Source organism: Oreochromis niloticus, unplaced genomic scaffold (assembly GCF_001858045.2).
Source record: "Oreochromis niloticus isolate F11D_XX unplaced genomic scaffold, O_niloticus_UMD_NMBU tig00008680_pilon, whole genome shotgun sequence".
Lineage (NCBI taxonomy): Eukaryota > Metazoa > Chordata > Actinopteri > Cichliformes > Cichlidae > Oreochromis > Oreochromis niloticus.
In genome coordinates this window covers 4,394-17,591 of record NW_020329358.1, presented here as the reverse complement: position 1 = coordinate 17,591, position 13,198 = coordinate 4,394, and the positions used below count along the sequence as shown (strand labels likewise).

Below are 13,198 nucleotides of genomic sequence, written 5' to 3'. Positions count from 1 at the left end.
AATTTAAATATTTCTTCTTCATTTTACATGTGTGTGTGTTTGAGAACATACCTTGGCAAGTTATAGAGTGGTGCCATCCTGAAGCAAGCGACGACATCTCTCTCTGTTTGAAAGCAGTTTGTGCCACACAGCCTTCTACTGCGCTGAGGATGCTCCACCTGAAGACCAAACTGAACCACTCAGTATACTAGATATTTAGTTGTGTACCTTACCATCTGGAAGCCATATTATCCTGGAGAAGTATGTGGTCAGCTTTAATGAAAAGCTAGTTTAAGAGGACCGTGGGGTACCTTAAAGCTATACTCTCTACGTTGGCACAAAAATGCGCAAAATCAACTCAAACTTGAATATATAGACCTGCTCCAGGTGGAAGAGGACATGACCAATATCCAGGATTCTCTCCACAGTCTTCTCTGGTCAGTGTATCCTCATAGGTTTGGAGGTCTCTGTACAGAGCCATCTGCCAACGAATTGCTGGTCCCTGACTTTGTAAGACACACAGAGGAAATGCATGACTCTATTGGCCCATTCACAAGTTAAGCACCTTTGTGAATATAATATATAGTACCAACCAACATCTACCAACTGGTTTACATCTGTCTCGACTTTAACAAAACAAAAGCAAAACACAGAAACACCACATGTAAAGCTCATGATCAGTAGCTTGTATAACTACCTTGCTGCAATAACTTGAATTGGTTATTTTTTTGTATGACTTCATAAGTCTTTAAAATCATTGTGGCAGAATTTTGGCCCACCCTTTTTTAACGTTGCTTCAGTTGATTTAGGTTTGAAGCCATTCATTTACGCACAGCACTCTTAAGTCCTGCTACTTTCAGTATTTCAGTCACTCTATAACTTCAGATTCAGTTCTTTCTCCTGCTGTGTGTTTGGGATCATTGTCCTGTTTCCTGACCCAGTGTGGTGAAGCTTTAGCTGTCAAGTAGATGGCTTCACATATGACTCTGGAAATACAGTGTATCAAAAATAAATCATACACTTTCAAAAGGCTGTATTTAAGCTTACACTAAATTAAAATACATGCTGAATATAAAGTTTTACATACAAAATGTTCAATGTTTAGAATAATCAATGAAATACGGCATCCCATAGTTCACTGTAGTCACTGCAGCCACTGCTGTTGTAATGCAATTGTTCCGGGTGAATGGCTGCAAATGAAAGCACTTTGAAATCGAATGATTCTTTTATACAGCCTGTACTCTCCCGTACAGACGAGTTTAGTGATGTTAGTGGATAGGGCTATGTGGAGTGATAGAGTTCTTCAATCACTTGTGACAGATTGAATTTCCTATTCTATATCTTTCGGATAACTATGATATCACTGTGAAGTAGCTTATTTATCTTATGGACATAAAGGTTCATCAGTTCGTTTAGGTCCTCTTACTCTAGATTGTGTGAAATTTAAACTGAATCTGAGTACTTGACTCTAAATTTGCGAGTTTGCCCACCGACCATCAAAATCGAATCACTTCATCCTTGTGCCAGATTTGAAGAATTCTCTTAAACCAGTCCTTGACATTACTTTCACAAAAAGATAAACTGACAACAACCTGACACCATGGCAAAATCTAAGCCCAGAGGCATAATGTGTAAGTATACTTTAAGTAACTTGTGTCCTTTTCTTACCTTTCCTTGTAAATGTAGGTTGTTCTGATGACCTCTCGAACTTCTCCTCTGTGTTTGCAAAAGAATTAAACTTCGATCAAACAACAGGTATATCGTGACCTACAAAATCCTATCAAAGATGTCATGACAAAAAATATTTATTCAGTAATGAATGAAAATTTTACAAAGCTAAGGCAGAGTTATTTGCTGTACTAAAGGTTGACCTCAGGAATACCAATACTGCAAATATTGATTGTTATTGTCATACACCTCACCCCAACCAGTCATGGTAGATTTTAAAACAAATGACATGTAAACATATATCAAGCAAATATGAATAGAATAGAACAGAATAGCTTTTTATTGTCACGTTACAAGAACAGTGAAAGCAGTTTGGCATCTCCCGTGTGTGTAGAGTACACATAGCGAATGTATTACACAATAACGACAAATTTACATTTACACAAGAAAAGATATGGTTGGTGCACCAGTTATTGGCGTGTCCAAATTCATGGGCTGCACTCTGAGACCCGCCTGAGCGGTCTACTGGGCCGGGTCCTCAGAAGGTCGGGTAGGCCGGAAGTAAATGGCTGGGGAAATTGGACGGTCTAGCCTTCTGGTTGCGTCACCGCTCTCGGTGGAGTTGAATAAACTCGGCCGCCTGCTCCTTGCTATCTAAATTATAACAGGACGCTGGCGTAAACTGTCGACCATCTCACACTTTTGTTTAATTGGTTTCTGTTTGACGTTTGGTCAGCTGTGAGAAACCAAGGAGGAACCCACCCGGGGATTAATAAAGTTTATTTATCGAATCTAATCACTTTAATCTCAGCCAAACCGATTTACTGACGAACAAATAAAACACTGAAAAAGCCAAACAATATCATTTCTAGCTGTCTAAGTGACTTACGTTTAACCAGAGTAGCGAAAGTCCGCGTGATCTGAAAATGACGTGCCGGGAGTTGCCGTTCTCGGCGGCTTCAGTGGCCTGGAGCTCCCGGCTAGCTATCGAGCTAAAAAAAAAAAAAAAAAGAAGAAGATAATATACCAGAATTGCGCCCATTCCATTGGCCGCCTCGTGGCTCATGGGAAAGTGACAGGCCCTATGGCGGAGATTGAAGACAGGGGCAGTGGTTCGAATCCCATGCGGACCATTTGTTGGGATACATACCAACAAACATAAGTCCCTGGCTCTGAAATTCACCTGCTACGCTTGCTTAGAAGCCTACAGGCGAGCCTATAGACGGGCTCTCTCTGCCTTTTTACCGCTGTCCAAAATCCCTCAACTTTACCTCAATATTGCTTCTTAGCCTTGCTACCCACCGCCAAACACGCCAGCATTGTCGCTTTCTCAATCTCTTCTTCACGTCAATTTTGCCTTCATTAACACAAATTATACATCAAAACGTAGTATTTTTCTTGCCTTTCACAAAATGCCACCGTCATTATCGCAGGAGTTGCCGTTTCTCGCAAATGGCCTCCAAGCAACACAAAGTCAGAAACGTCCCCATTCAAAGTCTATGGAGACTTCAGTGAAAATGACAGCTGCAATGAGCTCTTTAGCTTTGATTTACAACTTATCCACATTTCTTTGCGGACAATCCTGCATGTCACAAATAAATGACACAAAGCTCATCTGTGGCTGTGCACCATTCGTGGTGCGTTGGCTCCCTCTACTGGTACGCGCCTCATTCAAATGTCGCCGCACATTTAAAATTGCAGGTGTCTTTACACTGTCATAGCTCCTAGATAGATTTCTTCAGAGACCTGAAAATCGCTGTGATTATTCACCATAGCCTGCTGATTCTTACAGTGAAAGAACAATGTCAACGTATAGCATCGTTGGTTACTTTAATTGTGTTTGTGTTTTTTTAAATCAAATCCTACAAATATAATAGCAACTTATGGCAGCTCTAGATAAACATGGCATTTACGATAAGTTTCAGTCCGGTTTTCGTCAGTTTCATTCCACGGAGACAGCTCTTCTTAGGGTCTCAAGTGATATCTTGATGGATAATGATGCAGGAAAATGCTCTGTTCTACTCATGTTGGACCTCACATCAGCTTTCGACACAGCTGACCATCACATCCTCATTGAAAGGCTGAAAAAATGGGTTGGTATCTGGAACTGCATTAGAGTGGTTCTCCTCTTATCTCCATCACCGATCCTTTTCTGTGGCAGTCTCCGATTTTAGGTCATCCTCTACCTCCCTTACTTATGGTGTCCCTCAAGGTCAGTTTTGGGGCCTTTATTGTTTTTAATTTATCTTCTTCCCCTCCAGCATATAATGGGCTCTTTTGAGGACATTTCTTATCATTGTTATGCTGATGATATTCAGTTGTACATTTCTTTTATGCCCGAGGATTTATCTAAGCTTCAGCGTCTGAATGATTGCTTAGATTTGATCAAACGTAGGACGGCTGCAAATTTCCTCCAGCTCAACGAGGGGAAAACCAAAGTCCTCGTATGCGCCCCTGATAGATTCCTATCGCAGATAGTGAAAGCCCTTGGTCCTCCCTCACTCTATGTTAAATCCTCTGTCAGGAATTTAGGTGTCACCTTTGACTCCAGTTTCACATTGGATGGGCATGTGAAATCTCTGGTTCGGTCTTGTTTTTATCATTCAAGAAATGTGGCTAGGCTAAGCCCGAATTTATCTCGATCTGAACTGGAGATTGCTATACATGCATTTATCTCGTCACGCTTGGATTATTGCAATTCGCTGTTTATGTGTCTTAGCAAAGGTTCTCTGGATCGTCTGCAGGTTGTGCAAAACGCTGCAGCTAGGCTTTTGACAAAATCCTCCAAGTACTCACATGTGACACCGTTGTTATCTCAGTTACACTGGCTTCCTGTTAAATTTAGAGTCGATTTTAAGATCCTGGTCTTGACCTACAGAGCTGTGCATGGACTGGCACCTGCCTACATCTTTGATCTGCTACAGCCTTATGTCCCCAGCAGGTCTTTGAGGTCATCTGATCTGGGCTTACTTGCTATAAAAAAATACTAAGAGAGGACTAAGGGTGATAGAGCTTTTGCCACTGTGGCCCCTAGACTGTGGAACTCTCTCCCCCAAGCATTAAGAACTGTGGACTCAGTAGCTGTTTTTAAAACACAACTCAAAACTCACCTTTTTAAAACTGCTTTTGGTTAATTTTTTGCCTGTTTTATTTAGTCTTTTTAAATCTTTTTATGACTTGTAATTTTATGTGCAGCACTTTGATTCTGTCTTGAAAGGTGCTATATAAATGAAACTTTATTTATTATTATTTATTATTAAAACAGGACCAATTGCGACACAAAACCTCGCACACTAACACAAACTCTTTATACAGATACAGAGCTTTACATGTATAAATAAGGCAGACAAAAATGCATAAAACACAAGCTATCAACAGATTGTTGGTGGACAGCATGTCACTTTATTTGGTTTTATCTTGTTTCTTTTTGGTGTAGCCTCACTAAACAAAATGTTTATAAAAATGACCACTTTTATTATGAACACTGGCTCAAAATCCACCGTCAGTGATAAAGAGTAGACATCAGAAGCAAAGTTCTGCCGACATCATCACACCTCCCACCCTCAAGTGGAGGTGCGGAGAGGAGGCACTTGGAGTTTCGGTCGAGAAAGTGTCCGTGTGACTGAGTCCTGTCCCAGCTCTGCTTCAAGGTCTGTCGGTCCAGCTTGTTGAGGGCCTGAGAGCAAAGACGGATATCCTGGACCAGCTCTGACAAACTGTCCAGGTCTTCACTCTCCCAGGGGCCAGAGACCTGACACCCTGCAGGTTAAGCAACAAAGAGACATTTTATTTCATATCCATAATTTCCATTTTTCCCCCTATAAATATTTGACATCCAAATGTAGCCTATTAGCTAGCATCCAGTAACGTTTTCTGCTCCATAAAAGGGAAAATTAATTCACAACTAATCGGTTTTTGTTTTTGTTTTTTTATCTTTAAACCACACTTCTATATTGTAATGTCTGTGTGTGTACTCATCAAGCAACACCTCTGTGCATACATACTAAATGTTCAAACTTAGAAATGTGTCAAAAGGAAACAGACGCACAGCAAGACACAAACTGTTGCCAAGTACAACTTTGCACAGGTGATAAAAACATCAAATATCATCAAATTGTGAATTAGTGTGAAACGGTGAATCTAAGAATAGGCTCCCAAACAGTCATATCCAGAACAAATTACTTTTAACACATCAATGAGTAAGCAGGCATAGGGATTGGACAGCCTGGTTCTATCACAAGGGCCATAATATATTTGCCACCGCTGAGTTACAGTAAAGAGTAGGGGCGATAGGCAAGACTTACCTTTACTAGCACTGATGGTTTGGAGCACCATCTCAGCAGCGCCACGGTCGTGCAGCCGAGCCTGATACAACAGCTTCTGCTTCTCCATCTCTTTTCCTTTGTTAGAAAGGTGACACATATCATTGCAGACCATCTAAAAATGAAACTGCTAAAACTTGAGGAGACTAGTGGAAGATTCAAGACCGATTGATCACCTACTTCAAAACTCTTCACTTCTCCATCGTCATCCTCTTCATCATGGCAACTCTGAAGGAAGGAGAAAGGTGAAAAAAAGCATACAAACTACAGACTGATTACTTCGGATAGATATAGCCACATCAGCGACGGGAAGTTCCAAAGCACTGAGGCATCAAACTGAGTATTTTCGGTGTCACCATCTTTGTTTTTTTAAACCAGATGTTACGAATGATGGGGAGGCCGGTATCTGCTGCTTTGTGCAAAGATGAACAAGATGAAACTTGCCAGAGTTCTACAAAATGACCTGCAGAAGGCCCATCCATCCATCTCCCCAAGCAGAGAAGCCCAGACCTCCCTCTCCCCAGCCACCTCCTCCAGCTTGTCCGGGGAAACACCAAGGCGTTCCCAGGCCAGCCGAGAGATATAATCTCTCCAGCGTGTCCTGGGTCTGCCCCGGGGCCATCTCCCGGTGGGACATGCCGGAAAACCTCACCCAGGAGGCGCCCAGGGGACATCCTTGTCAGATGCCCGAACCACCTCAACTGGCTCCTTTCGATGTGGAGGAGCAGCGCTCTACTCTGGCCCCTCCCGAATGGCTGAACTTCTCAGCCTATCTCTAAGGGAGAGGCCAGCCACCCTTCAGAGGAAGCTCATTTCCGCCGCTTGTATTCACAGTCTCGTTCTTTCGGTCACTACCCACAGCTCGTGACTATAGGTGAGGGTAGATCGAACGGTAAATTAAGGGGCCACTGACATGAATGTCTCTGATCAACAATCAACAAACGACTTTATGATGGTGGCCTGGGGACAGCTTCCTCTTGTCAACCCTCTGCTGACTGCCCAGCACCGTCTGGCATTTGCCGTAGAATACCAGAATGGTCCACCACTGGTGCCCTGTGCTTTTCACAGATGATAGCAGGTTCACCCTGAGCACATGTGACAGATGTGAAAGGGTCTAGAGAAGCTGTGGAGAACATTATGCCGCCTGTAACATCGTTCAGTATGACTGGTCTGGGGAGGCATATCCATGGACAGACGCACAAACCTCTAACAGACTAGGTAATGGCACCCTGACTCCCATTAAGTAATGGGATGAAATCCTTGGACTCACATCAGACCCTATGGTGATGCATTGGATCCTGGTTCCTCCTGGTGCCTGACAATGCCTGGCCTCATGTGGCTCGAGTATGCATGTAGTTCCTTCGGAATGACAATGCCTGATACCACTAACTGCCCCCCATGCTCGGCTGACATAGATCCAATAAAACACCTCAACTTTTCCAGAAGTTCGGTGATACCCTGGTCCGGATCTGGCAGGAGATCCCCCAGGACACCATCCGTCTTCTCATTAGGAGCATGTCTGTCAGATCTTTCTGTCTGTCAGATCCATGCACACTTTGCCTGGCAAAGTGTGCAGTGAGATTGAGTCTCACATGCTTTAATTTTTTATTCGATGTGTAGGTGTTCACCACAAACAGTTTTTATTTTATTTTGGGGAACTTGGTTGATCCTAAAGCTAAACACACCATTCTTTGTGTTTATATATATGTCATGATCCAGGTCAGTGTTCAGTGGTTTTCTGTCCTGGCCTTGCGCTCTGCATCTGCCTTTTGGGGTGGAGCCCTGGTTCAACACCTACACTTCTCCACGCGTTTTCCATCTGTGGCATTCAGCAAGACAGTATTTAAAACCAGTGTTGCCATCAGTTCTTCACCAGTTCGTTTCTTTGTTCATGCCAAGTACTTGATCTCTTTTGTGCCTTTAGCAATCTCGTCAAGTCACCACCTTACTCCTTCCTCTGGACGCTGGTCTCCACAGTCAAATCCCAGCTTCATTCTGCAACTTGCTTCTCTCGACTTAAATTACTCACTGCTCTCACCTGCCTGTCCTCCTGCCTGCTGCTTCCTCTGCATTACTAGAATACAAGGCTGGAACCCAACTCACTCACTCAACACTCAGAGGGCTACCCGCCTCCAGAGCCACCTGCAAGACTCCTCGTCAGAGATTTCCCTGCCACGTATTCATGTCTCACCATAGTTTATTCTGTGATTTCAATAAAACTTGTGAAATCTTATTTCCGCTCTGTATTGTGTCTGCACTTATGTTCACTCCCACGTACTGCTCTCCCGGCCTTGACAGCATGAAGTGTCTGAAGAAATATACCCAGCAGACCCAATTCGGAGTGCAATCACTAAGCAGTGATATATTAACAGTGTCCTAAACCAACAACAACTCTACCATCCAGAAGACTAGTTACTAGTGCAGCTGCTAGTGCTACTGTTAACAGTGCAGCTGCTAACATTTGGTTAATTTGCCACAGTTTGGTGCATCTGTTTTTAATTTCTTTTCCCTCTCTTAGCTTTTCAGGCCACACTAAACTATTCTACACTGAAGGTAGGGGAGGTGCCAGTTGCAATAAGTGATTTGATTAGGCAGTACAGCGCCCTGCAAGTAATCCATCAGCCCAAAAGCATCATCCCTGGTCGATGACATAAACAGCACGCAGAACAATAACAGGTTTTTTTACCGTCTATGCTAAGCCAGCTATGTGAGTTTCAATTCAAAAGTGTTTAGTGTTGGTACTCAGCAACAGATACCTTAGCCATGATGTCTGCGTAGGCCATGTAGAGATGATCCTCATCCAGTTTACTGCAAAAACAAACACATTCACCAAAGTTAGCACAATTATAGCTGTATTAAGGAAAATAATTTTGGTGCACCACTGACTGAAATGACATCTTCTCATTTAACAGTTTTTCATTATTTTGATGAATATTTACATGTTTTATATTTCAGATTCTTTAAAATAGCCGCCCTTTGCTTTGATTACTGCTTTGCACACTCTTGGCATTCTCTCTCCATGAGCTTCATGAGGTGGTCACCTGAAATGGTTTTCCAAAAGTCTTGAAGGAGTTCCCAGAGATGCTGAGCACTTGTTGGTCCTTTTGCCTTCCTCTGTGCTCCATCTCATCCCAAACCATCTCCATTGGGTTTAGGTCAGGTGACTGTGGAGGCCAGGCCTCCATCACTCTCCTTCTTGGTCAAACAGCCCTCGCACAGCCTGGAGGTGTGTTTGGGCTCATTGTACTGTTGGAAAATAAATGACGGTCCAACTAAACACAAACTGGATGAGATGGCATGTCGCTGCAGGATGCTGTGGCAGCCATGCTGGTTCAGTGTGCCTTCAATTTTGAAAAAAATCCCAGCAATGGTGTCACCACCAAAGCACTCCCACACCATCACACCTCCTCCTCCATGCTTCACAGTGGGAACCGTGCATGTGGAGACCATCCGTTCACCTTTTCTGCGTCACACAAAGACACGGTGGGTGGAATCAAAGATCTCAGATTTGGACTCATCAGACCACAGCACAGATTTCCACTGGTCTAATGTCCACTCCTTGTGTTTCTTGGCCCAAACAAATCTCTTCTGCTTGTTGCTTTTCCTTAGTCGTGGTTTCTTAGCAGCTATTTGACCATAAAGGCCTGATTCACACACTCTGAACAGTTGATGTAGAGATGTGTCTGCTACTGGAGCTCTGTGTGGCATCTATCTGGGCTCTAATCTGAGCTGCTGTTAACTTGCGATTTCTGAGCCTCGGGACTCGGATGAATGTATCCTCAGCAGCAGAGGTGACTCTTGGTCTTCCTTTCCTGGGGCGGTCCAGTTTTGTCATAGCGTTTTTTCCTGACTGCACTTGGGGACACATTCAGAGTTTTAGCAATTTCCCAGACTGACTGATGGGCTGTCATTTCTCTTTACTTACCTCATTGGTTGTTGCCATATTATAAATTAATACAGTTGTCAAACAGGGCTGTCAGCTGTGTACCAACCTGACTTCTGCACAACACACCTGATGGTCCCAACCCCATTAAGAAGGCAAGAAACTCCACAAATGAACCCTGACAGGCACACCTGTGAAATGAAACCATTTCAGGTGACTACATCACGAAGCTCCTTGAGATAGATGTGCTTGAAGCTGTTGTCCTGTGAGCTGCCTATCACACAAGCTGTTAACTCTCAGAACCTTGTCCTGTGATTCAGTCGTGTCTTTGGGTCTGCAGACCTCTTCCTGTCACAGTTTGTTTCTCAGTGCGTTTGATGGTGAAGGAAACTGTACTCACTGACACTTTGACTTTCTTTGTCAGGACAGACCTACATTTTTAAGTGTTATGATGGTCTCTCTCTCTTCCACTGTTAATGGTCTTTTTCTCACCATTTTTGTAGCAACACACTACTTACTGCAGTACAGTACTGTTCAGCTGATGCTCACAAGGGTATGGCACCAACACTGCTTTATGCAGACAGAGGGGGTTGGAATTAATCCAAGTTGGAACACCTGTAGGAATTAGTAGCAGCAGCTTTCAAGGCTTGATCAACCTTCACTGCTGCAGAACAGCTTTGAATTGTTAACCCATGTTGTGTCCCTGAAAAAGGCCTTTTGGTATAATTCTGAAATGTACATTATTTTCAGTTTTGGGTAACCTAACCTCTGGCAGCTCACCACTTACCTTTGTACCATTTCAAGCTATTCATTGGACTTTAACGACATGAACTGCAACAAATAACTGGAAAAATAGGGACTTTTAACAGGTAGTGTGTAAAATACACACCATTTTTCTGTTAGGGCTGTTCTGCTGAACAGCTGGATGAGCTGATGCAGGGGATCTATGTGTTTGTGTTTCTGCCCCTCCTCTTCCTCAGATGGCTCCTGTTCACCTGGTTTCTGAAATCAACACACATTCACAAAGTGCTAAAACTCTGCTATACACTGAAGAAATTAACACATAATTTGCCTTCAAAACAAGCAAAAATTCCAGAGTAGTCAGAAGAATTCCACTCGTTTTGTTTTTTTTAAATGAAATGAACTTACAGCGAGGTCTTCTATGAGTTTATCTTCAAAGTAGTGCTCCTCTGTCTCCATCCAGGACTTTTCATAGCCCTGCAGGAACAAGTTTACAGCCCGGTGCCTAGTATGAGAGAGATACATGGATGACTAATAACTGTTTATCTACCCATCTTCTGCTGCTTATAAAGGGCTGCACTGTAGGTGCAACATATATCCACAACCTTTCCTCACTAGCCGAGGTGTGGCTGTAGATGAGGGTGGGAAAATAATAAAGTGCAGAATTTTAAATATTTCTTCTTCATTTTACATGTGTGTGTGTTTGAGAACATACCTTGGCAAGTTATAGAGTGGTGCCATCCTGAAGCAAGCGACGACATCTCTCTTCCTCTGTTTGAAAGCAGTTTGTGCCACACAGCCTTCTTACTGCGCTGAGGATGCTCCACCTGAAGACACAAACTGAACCACTCAGTATACTAGATATTTAGTTGGTGTACCTTACCATCTGGAAGCCATATTATCCTGGAGAAGTATGTGGTCAGCTTTAATGAAGACCAATCAGCTAGTTTAAGAGGACCGTGGGGTACCTTAAAGCTATACTCTCTACGTTGGCACAAAAATGCGCAAAATCAACTCAACTTGAATATATAGACCTGCTCCAGGTGGAAGAGGACATGACCAATATCCAGGATTCTCTCCACAGTCTTCTCTGGGTCAGTAGTATCCTCATAGTGGTTTGGGAGGTCTCTGTACAGAGCCATCTGCCAACGAATTGCTGGGTCCTCTGACTTTGTAAGACACACAGAGGAAATGCATGACTCTATTGGCCCATTCACAAGGTTAAGCACCTTTGTGAATATATAAATATATAGTACCAACCAACATCTACCAACTGGTTTACATCTGTCTCGACTTTAACAAAACAAAAGCCAAAACACAGAAACACCACATGTAAAGCTCATGATTCAGTAGCTTGTATAACTACCTTGCTGGCAATAACTTGAATTGGTTGTTTTTTATGACTTCGTAAGTCTTTAAAATCATTGTGGCAGAATTTTGGCCCACCCTTGTTTATAACGTTGCTTCAGTTGATTTAGGTTTGAAGCCATTCATTTACGCACAGCACTCTTAAGGTCCTGCTACTTTCAGTATTTCAGTCACTCTATAACTTCAGATTCAGTTCTTTCTCCTGCTGGTGTGTTTGGGATCATTGTCCTGTTTCCTGACCCAGTGTGGGTGAAGCTTTAGCTGTCAAGTAGATGGCTTCACATATGACTCTGGAATATACAGTGTATCAAAATAAATCATACACTTTCAAAAGGCTGTATTTTAAGCTTACACTAAATTTAAAATACATGGCTGAATATAAAGTTTTACATACAAAATGTTCAATGTTTATGAATAATCAATGAAATACGTCATCCCATAGTTCACTGTAGTCACTGCAGCCACTGCTGTTGTAATGCAATTGTTCCGGGTGAATGGCTGCAGAATGAAAGCACTTTGAAATCGAATGATTCTTTTTGATACAGCCTGTACTCTCCCGTACAGACGAGTTTAGTGATGTTAGTGGGATAGGGGCTATGTGGAGTGATAGAGTTCCTTCAATCACTTGTTGACAGATTGAATTTCCTATTCTATATCTTTCGGATAACCTATGATATCACTGTGAAGTAGCCTTATTTATCTTATGGACATAAAGGTTCATCAGTTCGTTTAGGTCCTCTTACTCTAGATTTGTGTGAAATTTAAACTGAATCTGAGTACTTGACTCTAAATTTTGCGAGTTTGCCCACCGACCATCAAAATCGAATCACTTCATCCTTGTGCCAGATTTGAAGAATTTCTCTTAAACCAGTCCTTTGACATTACTTTCACAAGAATAAGATAAACTGACAACAACCTGACACCATGGCAAAATCTAAGCCCAGAGGCATAATGTGTAAGTATACTTTAAGTAACTTGTGTCCTTTTCTTACCTTTCCTTGTAAATGTAGGTTGTTCCTGATGACCTCTCGAACTTCGTCCTCTGTGTCTTTCTGCAAAAGAATTATTAACTTCGATCAAACAACAGGTATTCTGTGACCTACAAAATCCTATCAAAGATGTCATGAGCAAAAATATTTATTCAGTAATTAGTAATGAAAATTTTACAAAGCTAAGGCAGAGTTATTTTGCTGTTACTAAAGGTTTACCTCAGGAATACCAATACTGCAAATAATTG

The 13,198-nt window shown here is 42.4% G+C and overlaps 1 protein-coding gene and 1 long non-coding RNA gene across 2 annotated transcripts; both read right to left on the bottom strand.

Moving 5' to 3' along the window:
• Positions 1 to 5,058: 5,058 nt before the first annotated feature.
• LOC109198850 (tonsoku-like protein) lies at positions 5,059 to 6,039 on the bottom strand. Its single transcript, XM_019354189.2, has 2 exons — positions 5,952 to 6,039; positions 5,059 to 5,406 (listed from the first exon to the last, which is right to left on the bottom strand). Exons 1-2 carry the CDS (start codon positions 6,037 to 6,039, stop codon positions 5,150 to 5,152), a joined length of 345 nt encoding a protein of 114 aa, XP_019209734.2. The 3' UTR covers positions 5,059 to 5,149.
• A 2,625-nt stretch (positions 6,040 to 8,664) lies between these two features.
• LOC109198851 (uncharacterized) lies at positions 8,665 to 10,800 on the bottom strand. Its single transcript, XR_002059425.2, has 2 exons — positions 10,742 to 10,800; positions 8,665 to 8,777 (listed from the first exon to the last, which is right to left on the bottom strand). It is a non-coding gene; the product is annotated as an uncharacterized LOC109198851 (long non-coding RNA).
• Positions 10,801 to 13,198: the final 2,398 nt, after the last annotated feature.

Bases quoted from the DNA above. Each gene is read 5' to 3' on its own strand.
- LOC109198850 (XM_019354189.2), bottom strand. From the start codon at position 6,039: ATGGAGAAGCAGAAGCTGTTGTATCAGGCTCGGCTGCACGACCGTGGC. The intron at 5,407-5,951 runs GTAAGTCTTGCC...CTTAACCTGCAG, and splicing joins AACCATCAGTGCTAGTAAAG to GGTGTCAGGTCTCTGGCCCC.